The sequence below is a fragment of the Syngnathus typhle genome, unplaced genomic scaffold (assembly GCF_033458585.1).
Source record: "Syngnathus typhle isolate RoL2023-S1 ecotype Sweden unplaced genomic scaffold, RoL_Styp_1.0 HiC_scaffold_157, whole genome shotgun sequence".
NCBI lineage: Eukaryota > Metazoa > Chordata > Actinopteri > Syngnathiformes > Syngnathidae > Syngnathus > Syngnathus typhle.
This window is the reverse complement of record NW_026872063.1, coordinates 111,743-132,101: the sequence shown is the minus strand read 5'-3', so window position 1 is coordinate 132,101 and position 20,359 is coordinate 111,743. Positions and strand designations below refer to the sequence as shown.

Here is a 20,359-nt window from a genome sequence, read left to right as displayed (position 1 = left end):
TCGGCCGTAGCCGAACAATGTGAAAAATGTCTCGAGGGAAAACGCATTCCAGAGGGGAACAAAATCAAATATTATAGCAGTTGAGATGATCCTTGTTTCTATCGATCGGCATATTGAGCATCTCTCAATTCAATTTTGGAGAGATCGCAAGCCTTACAGGTCAACACTGAACAGATGTCACTTGGACCTGCAGCATTGTTGTGGTTAGTTCAGTTCAGCTGCTGTCATCACTCCTATCAACGAGGTGTGAGTGATTTTCAGAGGGCCTGCACCTCTACGCCACTCTCTCCCAAGTCATCTGACACCTTCAATAAATGGAAAATTCTCTGGCCTAAAGGTGCGCGCAGCACGCTAGCAGCAGAACACATCGTCTTGGTCTCCCCTCCCATTGTTGGGCTAAATATTTATTCCTCATTGATGCTAAATGATGTTCTCTTTGCTTAGGGCCTTTTTTTATTTTTTTTATTCCTCGCTCTCTCTCCTTGGCAAGCGACTAGCAGAAGTATGTTTTCACACTGTTCTCCCTTTTTTTTCCCGACCTCATTGAAACAGAACGTTCTGTAGCTTCTATAAAGTTATTGGAGTCTTGTTGAGTTTGCCGTCAGCATCGCCACAAAACTTTTATAAACAAACAGTGAGATGTCTGCAGTGCCATGCAGTGGGAAGTAACTCTTCCAAAATAGAAGCACTTGGAATTTCACCTGCATGCGTTTGTGTGGATGGACAAATACTTTGGAACTTTTTATTTTATTTTTTATTTTTTTTAAATGTACATCTAATCAATGGAAAGCTGACGTTTTGAAGACTATTAATTCCAAATCAGTTATTTTACAATGATCTTGCGTTTCAAAACACTCATACAGGTTTATTATTATTTTTTATATATATTTGGATGTTCTAAATCCATTGCCCGCATATTTTACATTGAAATCACCATATTTTAAATGTCAAATTTGGCTAATGATTTATGACAAACATGCAATTCAATCAGACTCAATTCAACAAAATTCAAACTGTATTTTCCCATCTCGTTTTTTGCTATACTTGATTTATTAAAACAATGGGAAAAAAAAAATCATGGGAGATAAAACTGAATAATTATACTTCTATATAATTTATATTATATATTTAATAAGTAATCATTTACGGTAGAAGCTATAATGAGGAAGCAGCCTAGTAACAAAATAGAATTTTGTTTACAGTCTGACATTTGAGGTATCTTCGTATATAGCGTTAGCACGATAACTCCACTCTAATTTACTCCAAACACAGGGCAATCACTCACTCACTCTCACACACACACAGATGTTTCCGAATACAGACTTTGCATCTCAAGGCCTTCTTATTGGGGCGGCGCATCCCTCATTGGTTTCTTCAAAGGGAGTGCGTACGGGTCGGGATTTCATCAGGCTGTCGTCGCCACTGGCCGCAGAGGTTTGTAAGAAAATGAGACCCTAAAAATAGAGAGCTGAGTAATATGCCGAAACAGAGACAGAAGACAGACAATAACACACTTGACCAAAAGAGTAGCCATAATAAGAGATTCATTTTACTGGTATTCATCTTTGTCAATTTTAGATTTCCTGTTGTCACTTTCTTTTTTGCAGCTCACATTTGTGAGCTTGGAACCTTCAGTCAGTATCATCCTTTGGTCTTCAGTTTTTCATCTGGCGGCTCAGCAATATGTACTGCAAGTCCGAAAAAATTCATAGAAGCTACTGAATGAGAAAAAATAATGCTTGTTCCGTCTGTGCTTTTTTTCTTTATTATTGTGATTTGAAGAACTGGCTTTAAATGACTTCTCCGGAGCCACAATCAATATTTTAGCCAGGACATTCCTTTCATGATGACAAAGGCAAATGTCCTCTTTTGAAGAAGAGGAAAAGAAATTAGTTATCTACTGCTCCGGTCACTTGATTCAGTTAAATAATCGTTTTCTTCTAGGTCAGGGGTGTCAAACTATGGCCTGCGGGCCAAATTTGACCAGCAGTAGAATTATATTTGGCCTGTGAAGATAAATTGTGCCTTGACTTTGTGTCAATACTACAATTACAAATTGCCTTCACTTTTAAAAAAATAGAGATGTTGCTAGTTTTTTTTTTAATATTTATATTATTTTTTATTTATTTTTTTATATTTATTATTAAAATTTGAACTGTTTTTACTAGTTAGTCAACAGTTTGTTGTGTAGCCTATATATATTTATATTTATTTGGGTTGACAGTCATAATGGAGGAAATTATGACGTGACAAAAACAGAGTTTGACATCCCTGTTCTAGGTCAAAGTTCACCAGGTCACAATTTGTTTTACAAAGTTTACTGTCAACTTTCCTCTCCACTTTCACACCTTACCTCTTCTATTGTTTCCCATTGTTGTCACTCACATTCCCATGTACACTTTTAATCGACCAGTCTGCCACCTCCCATTTCTCATTGTACACGCCGAGCTGAGCCGCCGGCCCTCTTTAAGGTCTGCATTAGAATGTTGTTTTTATACGGCAGCAAGTGGAGGCATGCGGAGCCTCTTTTGAACTGCTTGACAAACAGATGGAGGTTATTCATGGTGCCTTTATGAGATTAAGTGAAAAATTCTCATAAAAAAAGACAGACACACCTTCACACTTCACTGACATGTGCCTTGTTTGCTGTCTTTTTTTTTTTTTTTTCTTTCCTAACCTCACCACTGGGAACGTTCCCATTGCTACTAGGCGGAAAACACAGCGTTACCAATACGTTCCTCCCCAGGCAGGAAATGAAGCGTCCAAACCATTACAATGCAGACAAAGTGCTTCTCTCCCTTTCACTATGAACCTGTTTAAAGTGTGACTCAGGAAGGTCCGTGCCAAGTGCTCCACCCCACCGACCGACTTTTAGCAAAAGTTTGACAAAAAGATTCTTAGTACAAATAGTAAGCCTATGTGGAGTGGAGGAAGTCACATTTGTGTGGTTCTGATTGGCTGGCAACTCTCTTTAGAGAAGAGAAGATGGTTTTTTTCAAGACTCCATTGTATCACCTCAAACATGTGTCCACCTTCATTTATTTTTTTATTTTTCCCCTGATACAACCTTTGCCATTCCACCTGTATATTTCATCATATCCATATTGATTTTTATACCTGGAACATCGAGGTGCTGCATCAAAAATGAATCTTCAAATTTGTATTTTGGACTCAACTCGTTGTGGGAGGACGTTTGTTGATGTTTCAATTTACAATTGCCACTTTGCTTGAAAGCTCACCAAACAATAACCAAACATACTTCCTAACCCCGTGACCTATATTTTGCACAAGGAAGGAAGTGATGTAAACCGGTATCTTCATTTTACAGCACATAGAAAATCAAGCGGTGTCGTCTTTGACCTTGGATTTCTGTTATTGCAGTTGTGCAAGGCGGCGTTGAAGTTGGGCATCTTTGTTGTTGTCATGCTGTGCGTGTTTACAGACAGCGTGTGCCACTCTGTTCGGTCTGTGTGTTTGATCTGCAGAAAGACACGGCTTACTGCATGGCCTATTCCAAGAATGAATTCCTGGAAGCTTACAAGAGCTGTTGAATGAGATGGAGTGCTCAAGGCAGGAATGACAGGCGGGAGTGGAGGGAGGTAGCTCAACATTGTAGGAGGGGGTGTCAGGCTCTCACTTACAGGCCTGATTAAATAACAGGATGCTTTGTGAAAACAAGGACATTATCTACGTCTCAAACGGCCGGGAAAGCTTCTCTAATTGGCTTCCCTGACTAGGAGTCCCAGACAAAAATGTGTCGGACGGTTACAAAAGTGAAAGAAATTAAGATGGTCTTCCTGTTTGCCCTCAACATTTAGAAGAAATTCTAATTATAGACTCTATAATTAGAATTTGGTGCATAGGTGTCAAACTCGAGGCCCGGTGGCCAGATACAGCCCGCCTCGTCATTTTATCTGGCGATTTCACGTGTCAATATGAAATTAAAAATATAGTTCAAAAAATAGAATTTTGTGATTAATTTTTTCAAATATTTTAACCATTTTGGCCCGTAACAAAAATTGGTTTGACACCCCTGCTCTATTGGATCAGATAATTTTTTTTTTTTTATGGGAGCAGAAAAAAAAGCAACCAAAAGGTGTGTTTATAATTCCCACATGATCAAAGCATTTAACATCGCTCTGTTTGACATGTAACCTAGGTGGTTTTTCCAAATTATATATATTGCAGTCAAATCCCACTATAATTAAAGAAGTATATACTCATGAAGAATTTTAGACATATTTCACGTTTGGACAGCTTATTTAAAATTACAGGAGACCCTCACAACTCAAACATAACTTTCATTTGTTGAGATTTGAAATGAATTTTCCATATCACAAATAATAGTGAGAGAGTCCAAGTTTAAAATTGGATCTGAGTGCAAGTGTGTGTGTGTGTTTTTTGGAATCATGCCCATCATCACATATTTGCTGGCATCAACATCAGTCGCATCTGCGCCACACGCTGGCGGCACCTTCCGTCCGCCGCTTTCATGTTCCGCAGACGTGTTACGCAAGCGATTGCATGTCAGGTGGCATTTGGCTGTCACCTTTTTTGCTGTGCATTTCAAATGTGTGTCACATTGCAACTAGCAAGAGAAGTTTGATTCAGTACTGAATGAGTTCAAACAAGATCAGGTGAATCATTTGAACACATTTGTTTTTTTGCGGCGCCGTCTCGGAATAATATGTTCATGAATGGGAAGTACAAGTAGGAGGAGAATGTGATTCAGATCCTCCCCTGAGGCTTAATACTTTACCCGAGAGTGTCGAACCTGCTCACCTGCCTCGACATGCCGCTCGGCCCCTCCTCCTCACGTTCGAACCCCCCCCCCCCCCCCCTTACCTTTTTACAGTGGCCTCACATCAAAGTAAGTAATGGATACCTCGAAGGGCCGCACCTTTCCCTCCTTCATCTAATTCAACTGCCACTCAGTCGGTAACTGGCACAGAACACACTCGCAGAATAATTGGTCGTGCAGTTAGACTTATGTTGTCACACTTGATTTAATTACGAAGATGCGGGGGTCTGAAGGAGTATGAAGAAATTGGGGTCACACTGGGAATTAAACTCAATGTTATCATTTATTGTAATCTTAAAGTCCGGCAGTATGACTACATCATACATTTTTGATGATGCCCATTTAAGGACATTGGGAAAATATACAATAATTCCAAAATTATCTAACAGGAGATGTCATATTTTACTTATGTGTCTAAAGGGTTTTATATTGTTAAGAAGTATTTTTAATAGGGAGAACGTCATTCTTGGGGGAGCAATTCATGTCATAAAAAGGTTGCCTATGACAAGACCAGATTGTTATTTTAATAGTGGAAATAATGTATAATGGGAAATTGTTGAAGTGAACCGTGCAATGGTGTGTAGCTTGTTTGAGTCATCGGAGGAAAAGTCAATTAAAAGCATTATTGTGACATTTATAGTCAGTTCATAATTATTTAGTCCATATTGTTGCTTGTCCTCACTTCTGATCCATATGATTACCAGGTTGGCTCACAAAACATTGACCTGGAATGGCTGTAAAAAAATAAAGACCCATTGTTACCGTTTTAATAACGTGAGTTTATCTGTAGCATGTTTTATGGAACATAATCAGGCAACTGTGATGTCATAATCAAAACATGAATCAGAAAAGTGTTTTTGAGTCGTTGAGCCGCACAGAACATATTATTTAAAAAAAATAAATTGGGGCTTGACGTCTCCTTTAATATGAAGATCCCACTATGCTTGATTAGCATAAGGTTGACGTACCCACATGTAGCATGTTGACTTGGTTTCACATGCTCTCAGTTAGCACATCATCTACGCTAAAGATGTGCTTGAGTCATCCGCCTTTATATCCTGCATAATAATTCCCAATTGTTCAACTTATTAGTTTCCCTCCACTTCACTTATCGGCAAAGCTTTTTTCCTCTTTTCATTCTTGTGACCAATAAGAGAAGAGGTTTCTGTTTTGGTACGCTTGGAATTTTTACGGTGTGAAGTGAGGGAGAACAATATTTACAAACTGATTCTGAGAAAGCAAACTACAGGTGGTTTGAACTTTTGTGTCCGTCGTGGGTCAAATTCTTTACATTAAAGCGGATACCTTGTCAAACACAATGTCCGCAGCGTAAATGCAGACTGCACCTGTTTTCAATGCCAGTTAACCCTGCTATCATCACCACTCGCCCACACCCCTGTCTGCTCCTCATTTAGCCGAGCGGCGTGTCCCTGGGCCGCAGTAATGCTTCCCGTGTGCCGAGCCGCTCGGGAGAAATGACAGGGCAGGGAGAGTCGGCCTCGGGCCTGCAGGCCCACAGCTCTGTACTCTGTCATTAGATACTTTAATGTAACAGAAGCACCACAGCATGCACGCCTCACTTCCCCCCCCTCGCCTCTCGGCCTTTCTCCCTTTTTTTTTTTTTTTTTTGGAGGCCCTTTTTTCACTCTCACTTTGTCGCGCCACACGTAAGATTCCACTGTGTAATTTGCCCATGCGCTGAATGATGTGGCTACTTAGAGTGAAAAGAGAATTGACGTGGGCCTGACAACAACCATTTTGCTTGATTGATTATAAAAAATGTAATGAGTGTGGTTCCTTTTTTTGTTTTTTTTTGTTTTGGGGGGGGGGGTAAATATCTTCAAGATTGCAATGCAAAAAAAAAAAAAAGAACAAGTGCCGTAAAATGAATAATATTTCATTGTTGGAGAAAAACACGTAAAACTGACACATAACAATTTTGACTGGCATATTTGAACTAACTCGAACTTCCTGTGTTGTCTTATGTGAGAAGAGTGGACAGCTGCAGAGGAGAGCAGACACATATACATATACTACAGCATAAAAACAAGGTCATCAAACTAACAGGAACGCTCAATCCTAAAGAGGTGCGCTATATTTCCTTCTCCTATTAAAATAAAATAAAAATAATCTCCATTTAAATCAATTGATTTTTTTTATTCTGTTGCAGCTTCCCAAAAATGCAGAAGAGTTAAAGAAAGTGAATAAAAAATACCGTGTTTTCCCGACTATAAGACGCACCGGACTATAAGGCGCACCATCGATGAATGGCCCATTTTAAAACTTTGTCCTTATATAAGGCGCAGCCAACTATAAGGCGCACCATTAATGCATCATGTCAGATTTTTAATCCAAATCATTCTCCATTTTATCTTTTTGATTTAAACTTCAGACGCAACAAATTACTTTATAATCACAAAATAATGATCCATAGTCTTTTTTTATTCATAATTCAGCGGGCCACTTATGATTGATTTCATGACACAATGCTTCGGGACAGTTGAAATTTAGGAATTCGGTCCATATATAAGGCGCACCGGACTATAACGCGCACTGTTGGGTTTTGAGAACATTTTAGGTTTTTAGGTGCGCCTTATAATCCGTAAAATACGGTACATTGGCTTTTTAAAGCATAACTGAATGTCTCAAGTGATGCAAAGAATGAGCTTGGCCCCCGTAAATGCAAAATAAAAACATCCTTTTGTCACTCGGGTCAATTTTACCATGTGGACACTTGATTCAGCAGGGATGTCAACAAACCGCACTGGCTGATCTCAAGGAGGGCCACCCACTGAAGGAGAGGGCAGATCAATGGCTGGAGTGGTGTTTACTCAATGGCAGCTATGATTAGTGCAAACAGCCAGTGAGTGTTGCTCATACTGAGATGTAGCAAATGTTCTTTGCTCACTTTGTTTTGTGTGCTTTATGCATGCTTAAACGTGACTGAGCAAGAAAAAACCTATCTGACCTCAGATTTACTTGGAATAAAACAGATTAGCTAGAAATTTGATCCGGTGCTCATATAAAATTAATAGAGGCTCTCATTTTTGAACTCCATAGTGATTCACCAAGACGACTATTTGATGTCTGTTTTCCTTCCGATCAGTCTTGCTCGGAGGTTCTTTTTGACTTGTCTAGTTAGCGTATGACTGTGCGTATCCTCTGCGCTCGTAAAGATTAAATATAACCCCTATAATCATGTAATCAGATCTCTCAAGTGATTTCCAGCTGCGTCACTCAGCAGGGATGTCGGGGTGTTGTGTTTGTGACCACGTTATGCTATACCCCCAAATTGAATTGAATTGAGGGAAGCCTCCATATTAATGGATTAATTCTCTTATTTAGTGATATCTGTAATTTAGCATACTTATTTTATTGTCTTTTGAAGCAGGTGGATTTGTGTTGTCTCAGCAGGTTGTGTATAGCTTAGCGATTTATGGATTAGATGGATTTGCTTTAGTGTCTATCTGAATTGTGAATCCAGTTCTAAAGATCATGCTTTCTATTTTTTTTTTTTCTTTTTCTCCCACCGATGTGGCCGCACCTCATCTTGGCCCCTGCACGTCCCACAATTACCGCTTTGATGAAACAAGGAAATAAATCTGGCGCCCGATTTGGATTCCACAGAAAAGATTGTACTGTCAATCTTCATTTGTTTTGGTTTTTGCAAAACTCTAAACTTGTTGAGAGGGCACGAATGTAGGAGGAGTTCATTTACAACGTCGCATCTGCACAAAGGAACCGTCTGTTCATTGCTTGTCATGTATTAACTTTCCCCCGCTTTTGAAGTGTTAAAAAATGTTCTGCGTTCAACGCTGTCGCTCAACAAAAGAGGTTTTTCATTAACTTGTGAAATGGATCAACTGAGTGATGCTTTTACCCGCCTGCCTGCTCTGTGAATGTGTAGGCGGCACTGCAGATTCGTTTTGCCCGCCGTGTGATGAAATACTGATGAAAAGGGGGAGTTTTATTTTCACGCTCTCTACTTTTTTTTTTCTCCCTGTCCTGTCGCCTTCATCCAAAACTGCTCTCATTGCTTTCTTAGCAATGTTTTCAGCTGCAGCATGCAGCTGCTTTGGGATAAAAGGCTCTCACTTGAGAGCCAGACAGAGGAATGAGTAAACACGAAGTAAGTGCTTGGGAAAAACCAGACAGGAATCCAACAAGAAAATCAACAAAATTGGTGCATCTGATACAGGAAACTTCCTTTACCTAGCAATTGACTGAATCCTCTTGATCACTTTTGGGGGCGGGGCAAACCTGACTGGATTACGTTCTTTAATTAAATTAACTCAATGTACCAAAATTCTGTTGTCAAATTCCCATAAATAGCATTAAACTAGAATATAAAATAAAGTATAAATGCAATGATACAAAGCATTTGTAAATAAATGCTTTTTAAAGGCTCTACTACCTTTAGATTGTAATGTTGTGTGAAGAAAATGAAAAAAGTTGTAAAGACATGGAGCCTTTAATTGAGTTTTAAAGTGTGAACAATCATCTCTGTTTGCTATCATTCTGCCTGCATGACTCCTCATAACCAACACACACACTCTTGGTCACGCTCTTCATCGTTATGAGAACTTTTTTTGGCCATGCAGCAAGTTGGTACTGTGACCATGAGATTCCCAGGAACACAAGGAGAGCTGAACATGTGTTGAGGATGTGCTCATATTGCCAGACTGCCACCTAGTGGCACTTCAATATACTGGATATGAGCAATAGTTGTTTTATATTTAATAATAATAAGAATCAGTCGTATTATTATTTTTTTCCTAACAAGAGCTAGAGTATTTAGTATTGACCGAGGGATTTATGCTATCGAAACAATATGTTATAATAAAAAAAAAAGACCTTTATTTACATATAGTAATGATATTTACACATTATTTGAACTGGCCATGTAACTTTTCTCTTGCAGGCCCGCATGGCACTGGAAAAGGGAGCTCAGGCGGTTATTTTTGATGTCAGCGATGACGACAACGCGGCTGCCGAGGTGAGTTTAAAGGCACCCAGGGCCAAAGCAATGATAATAAAGTTTGATGGTATTTTTGCATCATTGTGGTTTGCACAATTGTCATTCAGCTGAGAGAAACGGACTCCCTTCCCCGCCCGGTCGTGCTGGTGTATGCTGAGGATGCGGAGGAGTTGATGACTCTGGTCAACAAGAACGAGGAGGCTAAAGTTCGAATTGAGATCTTGGTGGAGCAGCCCAGATGGGTAAGCACTGGCTTACAAAAGCACACACACATGCAGCTGCAAGACTTTTCATTTGTTGGGGGTCTATGAAGGGTTGCAAGGAATGTTTCCTTTATATTTTTTTTGTTTTTAAATCATGATACAGTCTGTCTTATAATTAATATTTGCTGCATTTTCAGCCACATTATGACGTGGGTATCCTGCTCACCATTGTCTTGGCCGTCGTGACCATCATCCTCATTTTTGCTTTCCGCTATAAGTGCAAGTCCAATAGAACTTGGGTAGGTAAAACCAGTATTTATTTGAAATTTAATATATTTTATTTATTTATATTATTCATATATTTGATTTATATTTAATATATTTCATTTAAATTTTATATCGTCTATTATTTATTTATTTATTTATTTATTTATTTATTTATTTATTTATTTATTTATTTATTTATTTATTTATTTATTTATTTATTTGATGAAGGTCTATGCACTAACTTGCTCTTTGTCCTCACTGGTAGAACAGCATGTTGCTAGTCAGGCAAAAAAAAAACCGCCTAAACTTGTACCGTCCGTCATGTAGGACTCGGTGCATCAACAGACCATGAGGGCAATCAGTCGATTGGAGACCAAAACCTACATCTCCCAAGGCTGCTCTAGCTCACAGCGCCTCCGTGGGGCCTGGGGTTCAGCAAGCAGCTCCAACTCCACCCCAGTATGTGCTATCTGCCTGGAGGAGTTCCAGGATGGCCAGGTAAGAAGAATTAAGAAAAAGAAAAAAAGGCACCTAAGATATATTTATAAACATCCATCTTTCCATTTTTTTTTTTTTTGGACCCAAGCATCTCAGGATCATCTCCTGCGCTCATGAGTTTCATAAAGATTGTGTCGATCCCTGGCTGCTGCAGCACCGCACTTGTCCTCTGTGCATGCACAACATCATGGGTGAGGATCTATTGACCGCAAAAATAGATGGCATCCTTCATTGACACACTCAGGGAACTTTTAATTCTTTTCTTTTGACATCATTTGGGATCCGTTTGCTAAGAATGCACATCAATCCAAATATTGTTGTCATCCACAGGGGCTGAGAGGCACGGCCAGAGGAACCGACTCCAATCCAGTCCGGAGCAACGTTTCCTCCACCCTCAAGCTTACAGCAGCCCACGAAACCACCCGTTCCCCCAGCATGACATCCCTTTCTCTATGAGGCCACACTATCCCCGTGGACCTTCGGGCTCGTACTCCTCAGTCGGCCACTACAATTCCTCATCTCCCATGGACAACCAAACGCTTCGTTTGCTCACCAGCAGCAGGCCGCTGGGCGCTCCTTGTGGCTATCACCTTCCGGCAGAAGGTCCCAGGAGACCCCACAGGACAGGGGGTAACTGCAGGCCTTCCAGTCACCACTACACCCCCCGCCGGTCCTGTCACAACTATCGCTCATCTTGTCCAGCTCAGCGTAGTGCCTCCAACTCCAGAGTGCACCACATCCCACAAAGTCGTGGACTGGCGCCCCACGGCCGACTGGACGAGGGCAGCTGCTCCGGCGGCAGCTACCACACGGACCGCAGTGGATATCTAGCCGACGGGCCGGCGAGTGACTCTAGCTCCGGGCCGTGCCACGGCTCCTCCAGCGACTCGGTTCTGAACTGTACCGACGTGTCCCTGCAGGGAGTTTACGGCAGCTGGTCCACTTTTCGCAGCTCGTTGAGTAGCGACTACGACCCGTTTGTGTATTTTGGGCCGGGTTCTGTGGAAGTGGAAGCCCAGAGCCGGCCTAGGTCTCTGGATTCGGTGGTGAACAAAGTGGGCTGCCCTGAGGAGCAACCGCGGGCCGTGTTTAGCCACATTCACTACCACCGCCATCGACACCACCACTACGAGGACGGGGAGCACGGCCAGGGCCCAAACAGAGGCTCGGATGAGGAAGTCGGCACAGCCGCCGCCCCTCCGACCCTGGTCTTGGATAAAGACTCACCTAAGTCCAGTCACTGCCAGTGCCAAAAAACAGACTGTACACATCTGCCTAGTGCTGGGGCAGAAGGTCGGGATCAGGACCCAAGCCCGTCTTCGGGACCTTCTGTCCTGGTGCCCTTACATTTACAAACCCACTGCTGCCACCAGGGACACCCTCCCACAGCTCTCGGGCGGAGCTGCGTGCGAGATCACCCTTCTGTTCGCTTCCACCAGAGCTTGGACCTTCAGGATGATCGGAGCATCCGCATCCACTTCGGCCAAGGCTCGGGCTTTTGCTGCTCTCCCCCTGAACTTCACCCCGCCCTCCTTCCTGTACCTCTCATTCTGGACTCGGGAGGTATAGACGATTGGCCCTGCTGTGCCGGAGTTGTCTGGCAAAAGCGGGTGCAGGAGGCCCACTCTGAGCCTCAGCTCCTGGGGACCAAGACCTCCATTGAGAGACCTCCTTGCACATCCCATCATGGCCTTACTGCAGATCGCAACACAGACATTTGTTTATACTGCCAAAAAATATACAATCAGGGTGGGTGACTTTTTTTTATTTTTTTTTATTCATTATGACCAAGTCTGTGGGAAAATTGAATTTTTCTTTTATGTGTCGGCAGGATCTGAAGAGGAGTCCGGTGTGTGAGAGAACTTTTTTTTTCCCCTAATATGACGCTGCTACACAGGAGGCACAAATGGATGATGGTCTTAGTTGCTCGCACTCTTTGCCTGCTGCCACGTAGTCAATCTGCTTGCAAAGTCTTTAGCAACAACTCCCAAGAATTCACAAGATCCCTCTCCAGAATGTCTCATTAATTATTTTTTTTGATGGGGAAAATATGGAGGAGAAAAAAAAAAATGGGAAAGGGATCTTTGTTCTGGTTGTTGACAGTCATGAGGTCAGATATGTGTGCAGGCCTCTTCTAATTCACATTTGATTTTCTCACCATGGTACCTTTGCGTAATTTTCATTTTCTTCAAACTTCTTTCTACTAAGCCTACCTCAGCTCCGATTTTGTCTTGCCTCACACACAGGGTTTTCTTTTAAGGTACTGCTGTAGTTTTTTTTTTTTTGTCACATTCAACTAGCTCCCGCAATCTTAAAATGTTTCTAATGTGACAGAGGGATAAAAGTTCAACAAGGTTGCTGAGCCTTCCGTGGGCCTTGTTTTCAATACAGTACTTCAATAATGGCAGCTTTTTTTCTTTTTTAGGGGGGGGGATTTATTTTCTTTTTTTCAAAATGACTGAACAGTGTTGTCAACTTGACAAGCGACCGTCTCGTTGGCACTTTGCTTCAGAGGGAATTTTATGGTGATCTTAACTTCTCCAGCAACTGAAGCTACTAAAAATGGTTCTGCGTTGTAACCCTCGAAAACATTGGAAACATTCAGTTATCGCAGTCGGTCAATATGTTAGGCCATACTAAAAAAAAAAAAAAAAAATGAGGGTTGGGGTTGGTTGGGCTCCTCCTTAATTGAAAAATGATGGCTTTTGTTTTGGAATTATTTACATGTTTATCAGCAAATAGTTTTCAGTTCATTTCGTAACATAATATTTTGAAACTGTAAAACGATCAACTGACACAAACGTTGATGGATATCTTCTGCATGGGTAGCTCCGAGAATCTCCCCGACCCTTTTAATCACTCAACACTTGACCTTTGCACATACAGCTTCAATCACACGATGACCAACCCTATTTCTCCACATTTGCAGTTTACCGCGCTACATTGGAGTCCGGTAGGAGTACTTTGTCCCTACGTGCCTTATTTTACTTTGACAAAGGGCAGTTTGACTGCGGATACACTTTAGTGCCCTTAAAGCTCCAGGGCATTGCAATGTAACTTGTAGCACTTAGCAGAGTCTCGTATGTGCCTTAATGAATTTGCAATGTTTCCTTTTTTTTTTTTTTTTTTTTTTTAAATACCGCCCCCTTTGTTCAACTGAAGCAAAATGAAAGTGGTAATCAATTTTGGCGCAAAAAACACAAATATTGTCCTACACTAATATTCCCTAGCTAAAGGATTCATGCGCCTTTTATTGTCTACGGCAGGTTTTTCCTCTTCCGTAGACGTGACTGAATTAAAAGCAGCACTTTGGGTGAAGCACATAAAAAAATATGACATAAAAAAAAAAAGTATAAATAAGCCCCAAAAAGGCAGAGCACACAATTTCAAACAATTCTGTTTGTGTGTGTTTTGCAAGAATTTTAAGCTTACACTGCCTTTTCAAATAGAGTGCAAAAAAAAAAAAAAAAGCCCTCCAGACCACCAAGGGATCCATCAGTATGTTTTCGATACTTGTGTACAAAAAGAGTACAACAAAAACAAATAGTGTATAATAGAACATTTCAATATAGTGACATGTCACTAATATATTTATTTACTAATATATTTATCCATTTTGTTCAGGTTTGAAAGGGTGGTTTCTGTATAGGCCAATTCTTTTTTTTTTTTTTTCTTTATGGAAAATAACCAGTGCCATCACAAATGTATCAACCTGTCTTCATTCCAATTATATGCAAATAAATTATTTTGAAATATCTGTGTCTATAGAAAGAGTTGTAATTCCAGCTTTACTTTAGCTTTAGTGGCGATTAGCATCTTCTTCTTTGGTAAAAAATTGTAGTAGTTGGACGATGAAATAATTATGACGTATATCCTCAAAAGATGTCATACAAGTTGATTTTTAATTTTTGCCACCCCTGCTTTGGCTTCTTCTAACCAGTATTTTGGGGAACAAGCTCAAATTGCAGCAGCTTTTTTTTTTTTATTCATGGCTGAATTTACTCAAGTCCTATATGTGGAATATATTTTACATATAGGACACATGATGTGCTCCAAGTGTTGTTAATGTCAAAATGGCTGACTATCTTTACTTAGCCATCTAGTCACACCAAACACTCGGAGACAGCCGGCACTTCCTGTTTGGCTTTATGGAAGATATTAATCGCCTCTCAGATGTGTCGCTAGGCAGAATCAGTAGAAGGCCTGAACCTGGCCGTCGGGGGTCACCGCGGTCAGGTTGCCTCTGGCGTCTTGATCTTTTTCAATCGCCTCAAATAAGGACTTGAAATTTCCTGCTCCAAATCCCTGAAGAGAGAGCAAACACACATAGATGAAAAATTGGGTTAATTATGAAATTGAGGAGGTTACTTTCTAACATTGTGTCCCAGACTTGGCAAGACACTTGGCCCTTCGGAGAAAAAAAAACCCAAACACAAATGGAGGAGCCAAACCCTTGCGGGGACGCGGGAAACCTTTGAATCTGTGTCTGGTTGATTTACTGAACTTTTAACAAGTTGCATCGTGCTCACGGTGGGTGGCAACCATAAACAGGTGTTGAGTCTGTTCAGCCATTTTTTTTTTTAAATGACATTGTTGCAACTTGACCTCTTTTATGAAATGCTTGTTTATCAACTTACAAAATGGTTGTTTCTCTGGATGACCTCTAAGAATAGGGTGGGTCGATCCTGCACAGGTTTGGTGAAGATTTGGAGGAGATAACCCTTGTCATCAAAGTCAACTAAGATTCTCAGTTCCTTGAAAAGAAATTCAGTGTTATTCATATTAGGATGGCAGCAAAATGGCGAATAATATTTCCTCACCTGCAAGCGGTTGAGGTCCTCCTTTACTTTTATCTTGGCAGCTTTGAGTTTCTCCCTTAGGCTTTCGTAGTAGGTGTCAGGTGCTGAGAGGAACTCCATCCCTCGGGCGCGCAGGTTCACAATCTTCAAACAGAAAACCTGTTTTTACTTGCTGATTTTAAAAACCGCATGCAGAAATTTGGATGATAATAAAACACTCACTCACAGCTTGAATGATATTTGATGTATTGAGGGCAATGTGCTGAACGCCCGCTCCAGCATTATAATCCACATATTCCTGCATATGCACAGGAAGAGTGAGGCTATCAAACCCTGTTCCTGCGCTGAACGCTTGTTTTAGGTCTCACCTGTATTTGTGACTTCTTTTTCCCCACTGCAGGTTCATTAATGGGCATCTTGATGGTTTCTTCATAATTGGTGACCACGATGGACCTGAGTGAACTGTACTGCGTGTGGATCTGCTTGTCATCTATGGACCAGAACCGATGGAACAACAAGCACTTCTGATACCTGGAGGGTGAAAAACAAGACCTCACTACGGTGAGGACACAAGTGGAAAATGTTCTTTGGACATTGCTGTGTCAACTATGTGGACGTGCTTACCAGTCAGATATTGGCACCATTTGTTCATCTGGCTGGTTACCAACTATGTGATCGATGAAGCGCAAACCTACGTGCGGGCTGAAAACAGAAGTACCTTGATTCTTGAGTTGAACAAACATGTGGAATGACCTCTGACATCCTTTTGATTATCTCAAGCCACTGTACTTTTTGCAAATGAGATTGCAAATGGCGTGATAGCAATGAAAGACTCACAGTTTGGCTAAGAGTGGATCTCGAAACATGGGTTCTTTGTAGCCAGGTAGGAAAAGACCTTTGTAGGGTGCCAGGTACTCAATAAACGTGTGTGTCGTATCTCCATACTGCAAACAGAGAATTATTGTGTTATCATAAAAATACATCCAGGTCAATTTGCGATTGTTAACGCACCGTCTGCACCACAGCAAACTTGACCCTCCCGTGGATGTCCTCCTCCACCCAGGGATCCTTCACAATGACAGCTCCTCGCTGCTTGGCCGTCTAAGAATGGAATAAATGTTTTGGTCGTCAAGTTTGGCAGCTCCACTGTCTTCCAAACTTGTAATGTTTGTACTTCTGTGACGAGTCCGGCTCTTTATTTGTTTGTCTAAACCTCTGCTTTGACCTTGGGGTAGATAACGAGTTCAATCGAGTGCCCTTTTAGCTGGCTGCACTCGTCCAAGCAGAATGGAGAAGATGGTGAAGTGGTCATGTTCCAAAAATATTGAATTGGACCTTAATTAAGTAGTCACAATCCTCCACTTGGAAGGCGATGTCTTTGGCTCCATCTCCGTGCTTCATCAAGTGACCTCCCATCTCTGACAGGAAATGACATCATGTTATTATAGAAACATTTGATATTTGATGTCAAGGTTCTTGCCTTCATTTCCAGGATTGAGAGGAGATTCAAATGCAAATATGATCTGTTTGGAGTGGAGAGCAAGGTCAAAATGGAGGCTGGATGTAAAGTTAAAAAAGTGGAAATGTTCAAGCTGCCTGTACCTTATCTTGCTTGATGACATGGGAGACTCGCTCTCGGCTGCCAGTCTCCAAGCCCTTGTAGGCCAGAGGCTCAAAGCCCATCTTGTCACAGTAGAAGGATGCCGCCTGTCGACATAACCAATTCATAATATTGATGGTGGATAACGCAGTTTCATTTCTATTCAGCCTAGCCAAACCAGTAAAATGATCAATATTTGCATCCTGGCCGCATTTTAAAATTATATTTCAATTGTATTTATTTCAATTTTTTGGGGTATTTTAGATATATTTGTTTATATTTTGAAATTAAATTATATTTCATTTTTTTGTATTTTGATTTTTTTTTCTTTTTTATTTTGAAATGAAAAATTCATTTTTATTTATGTCTCATTTCTATTCAGCAAAATTATAAATATTTCTATCCTGGCCACATTTTGAAATAAAATTTCATTTTTCTTTATTTGTTACATAGTTTGTAGTTAGAAATGATAAAGGAGTGTCCGCTGCGAGCGATATTAATGAATGGACTTGTTCTAATTTGTGCATTGTCAAAAAAAAATGCATCTAACTTATGTTGTTATTCTTTTTAAAAAGTTGACTGTTGAAAAAAAGTGTAGTGCAAAGGTCAGTATTGTAGCGCAGGACCAAAACCAAAGATAGCCGGTCCAATGAGGATTAGGAAATGATTTACCCCCAAATAAGCAACATTGTTATTTCAGAAGTATCCTTCAAATATTTTAATCAGTACCCATGAAGTAGCTTGTCAGTGACCCCTCCTCTAGAGCATTCTATATTTACTCATGTGAATATTAATAATTTAAACATAAAGGTTTTTGTCAAAATGTTTACAAAATAGAAAATATTTATTATATTATTATTACAATAATTGTGTTGGGTTTTTTTGCTGCCAATCTCTGGCTTTTAGTGAGAGGCAACAAAAAAAAGGCATATGAGCAACCACAGTCTTCCATTAGCCTAAAATCTCTGGTTTTGAAATGTGGGAGGAAGGCCAGTAAAAATATATGAATAAATGAAATGCTTAAAATTTGCCTGTAGGTTTCACATATTTTAATTTTGTCCCAAACAAATCATAAACTGTGCTGCAATAGAAAATGATGTCAATCTAGTTTACTCTGCTACTATTTATTATTACGCGGGGAAAAAAGTTTGTATCATTTTACATATCCAAATTCATCATATCAGTACAGAGAAGTAAAAAAAAATAGTTTTATGGCATGTGTGTATTTGCATACTGACCTGTTTGGCATTGCCGACCCAGAAAGTGACATGATGAAACCTGACAAATTTCCCCCTTTCATGCTAGAAAAGACAAAATAGGTGTGATTTTTGTTTTTGCATATTTCAGCGATATCACTAGCTACATTTCATTTATTCTTGAATGTACCATCCGGCCTTCAAAATTGACACTAACTTACCTTCTCCCCTTTATCAGTGTAGCTTGTCTAAAAAAATAAACAACAAATAATTATTATAACATCATCAAATTCTTCATAGTGTATATTTCCTATTGTTATTTACAATTTCTATCAGCATCATGTTAATTGGCTATGATAATCTTACCATGGTGCAATTAGAGCCTCAGTCCAACGAGAGTAACATCAAAATCATCTATCTGTGTCTCTGCTGCTGATATGTACTGACCTGATGGCAAGCTGTGATTGGTCATTGGGTATCTACACCCACCTGTCCAGTGTCCACCTCCTCTTAGTGTCTCTTTTGAGGAGCAAGTTCAACTACTACACTCCTTTGCCTTCCATCCGCAGTTCAAATCACAAGTCATCAGTCAATTGCATTCATGCTTACAATTACACCTGTCAACAATAGATTTTTCAGTACAATTATCAGGTATGCTTTTAGAATATGGGAGGAAGTATCATGAAGTAAATCTATGCACCATGGGGTCACCGACGCACGTGGACTGTGGTGGTAGGTCAATAGAGGGCGCTATAGCACACAGCTGAGTCACCTTGAATTTGACAAAATGAAATTAATAAATATGTATAATAAATGAAGTCGCAGAAAAGGGAATATGTTCTTAATCGGCTTTTTAAAATTGTTTTGCCTCTTTTAATTCTAATCTGGAGATCTCGATTTGTTATCTTGATGGGGTTACTTCCTTTTAACTGCGCATGCGCCTGCTTTATCCGCAAGGAGTGATGGGAATTGTAGTACAGAAAGTACTAGGATGCGCGTCATCGTCGCCGTAGTGCGCCTAACTTGAATACATTGATTTCTCCGCGACGTTTTCACATTATTTTCTATCGCTACGGCGAAAACGACGCAGTGTGTGTATATAGGCTGTATAGTTTATTAGAATTTATGTAATTTTCCATTTTAATGTTTCACATTCATGGCCTAGAAGTGCTTTTCATTCACATTATATACGTACTGTAGGTTTGACTGATTTACGTGCTTGTGGGTACGTCACCGAGGACTCCTGAAATGTATAAATCTCTAAATATTCCTTTCTCTACCACCAGAGAACGCAATTATACGTGACATGAGAGGTCAGTCACTAGGCGTGGTTTCATTTTGGCATGTGCTTCTTTGTGATCTGAATTATTGTCTGAGTTAATCAGATTAAGTAATCCAAAAGTCTGATTGATTATGTTAATAGAATAAATTTTAACTCCAAATCATACACCTTTTGTGCCATTAATGTGTTCAAAGACTGAGACACACGGCGTCTCAGGATAAAAATGTCACTGGAGTAAATCATTCATAACTCGGTTGATGTGCGGTGTCGTGGTTGCTTACTGGGTATTGGGGGAGTATTCTAGGTCAATTCCCGTCTGTAACCGAAAGGCCAACCAACAAAAATAACACTCCATGACAGAGGCCATGAATCATCATTGTCTCAATTACTGTGAGGGAATGTAAACATAACTGTATCTGGGTTATGTTTGATAGCAAATAAATTAAAAAAAATAAACAAGGTAATATCAACCCAAGTGATTATGTTTTATGCAATTATATTCGTTGTTCTAGTTAACACCCGATCACGTTTTGGACAGCCTATACTATTCGCGTTCGTGCCTGAGTTGAAATGTGGCGTCGTGTACGTGTGTCCCGTGTCTGCCGCGCTGTGATTTTCTATTGGTGGGTGCAAGGCTTCTATTGAGACCTGATTGGCTCTGCTGTGGGTGTGTATGAGCCGCGAAGGTTTAGTATCGTCGATTATCATTGGCTATCACGAACATTCAATCGCAAT

At 40.3% G+C, this 20,359-nt stretch overlaps 2 protein-coding genes across 4 annotated transcripts in view; one reads left to right on the top strand and one right to left on the bottom strand.

Moving 5' to 3' along the window:
* LOC133148769 (E3 ubiquitin-protein ligase RNF43-like) overlaps nucleotides 1–14,502 on the top strand; it is a 32,986-nt gene extending 18,484 nt beyond the window's left edge. For all 3 annotated transcript variants that reach the window (XM_061271703.1, XM_061271702.1, XM_061271704.1), the window contains 7 exons: nucleotides 9,723–9,797; nucleotides 9,887–10,021; nucleotides 10,180–10,281; nucleotides 10,577–10,747; nucleotides 10,836–10,938; nucleotides 11,078–12,496; nucleotides 12,579–14,502. In XM_061271703.1, the coding sequence (XP_061127687.1) occupies nucleotides 9,729–9,797; nucleotides 9,887–10,021; nucleotides 10,180–10,281; nucleotides 10,577–10,747; nucleotides 10,836–10,938; nucleotides 11,078–12,496; nucleotides 12,579–12,604 (2,025 nt within the window). In that variant the 5' untranslated portion in view covers nucleotides 9,723–9,728 and the 3' untranslated portion in view covers nucleotides 12,605–14,502. The remainder of the gene's footprint in view (nucleotides 1–9,722; nucleotides 9,798–9,886; nucleotides 10,022–10,179; nucleotides 10,282–10,576; nucleotides 10,748–10,835; nucleotides 10,939–11,077; nucleotides 12,497–12,578) is intronic.
* Nucleotides 14,503–14,630: 128 nt separating this feature from the next.
* Nucleotides 14,631–18,788, bottom strand: LOC133148771 (4-hydroxyphenylpyruvate dioxygenase). Its single transcript, XM_061271705.1, has 14 exons — nucleotides 18,709–18,788; nucleotides 18,564–18,590; nucleotides 18,385–18,447; nucleotides 17,149–17,253; nucleotides 17,027–17,069; nucleotides 16,882–16,964; nucleotides 16,558–16,647; nucleotides 16,384–16,490; nucleotides 16,171–16,248; nucleotides 15,915–16,077; nucleotides 15,773–15,844; nucleotides 15,568–15,690; nucleotides 15,385–15,501; nucleotides 14,631–15,052 (listed from the first exon to the last, which is right to left on the bottom strand). The coding sequence occupies exons 1-14, from the start codon at nucleotides 18,709–18,711 to the stop codon at nucleotides 14,939–14,941; spliced, it is 1,188 nt and encodes a 395-aa protein (XP_061127689.1). The 5' UTR covers nucleotides 18,712–18,788; the 3' UTR covers nucleotides 14,631–14,938.
* Between the last annotated feature and the right edge of the window lie 1,571 nt (nucleotides 18,789–20,359).

Coding starts and splice junctions, on each gene's coding strand:
- LOC133148771 (XM_061271705.1), bottom strand. Junction 17,254..18,384: donor GGGTCGGCAATGCCAAACAG/GTCAGTATGCAA, acceptor TTATGTCGACAG/GCGGCATCCTTCTACTGTGA. Junction 16,648..16,881: donor ATTGTGACTACTTAATTAAG/GTCCAATTCAAT, acceptor TTCCATTCTTAG/ACGGCCAAGCAGCGAGGAGC.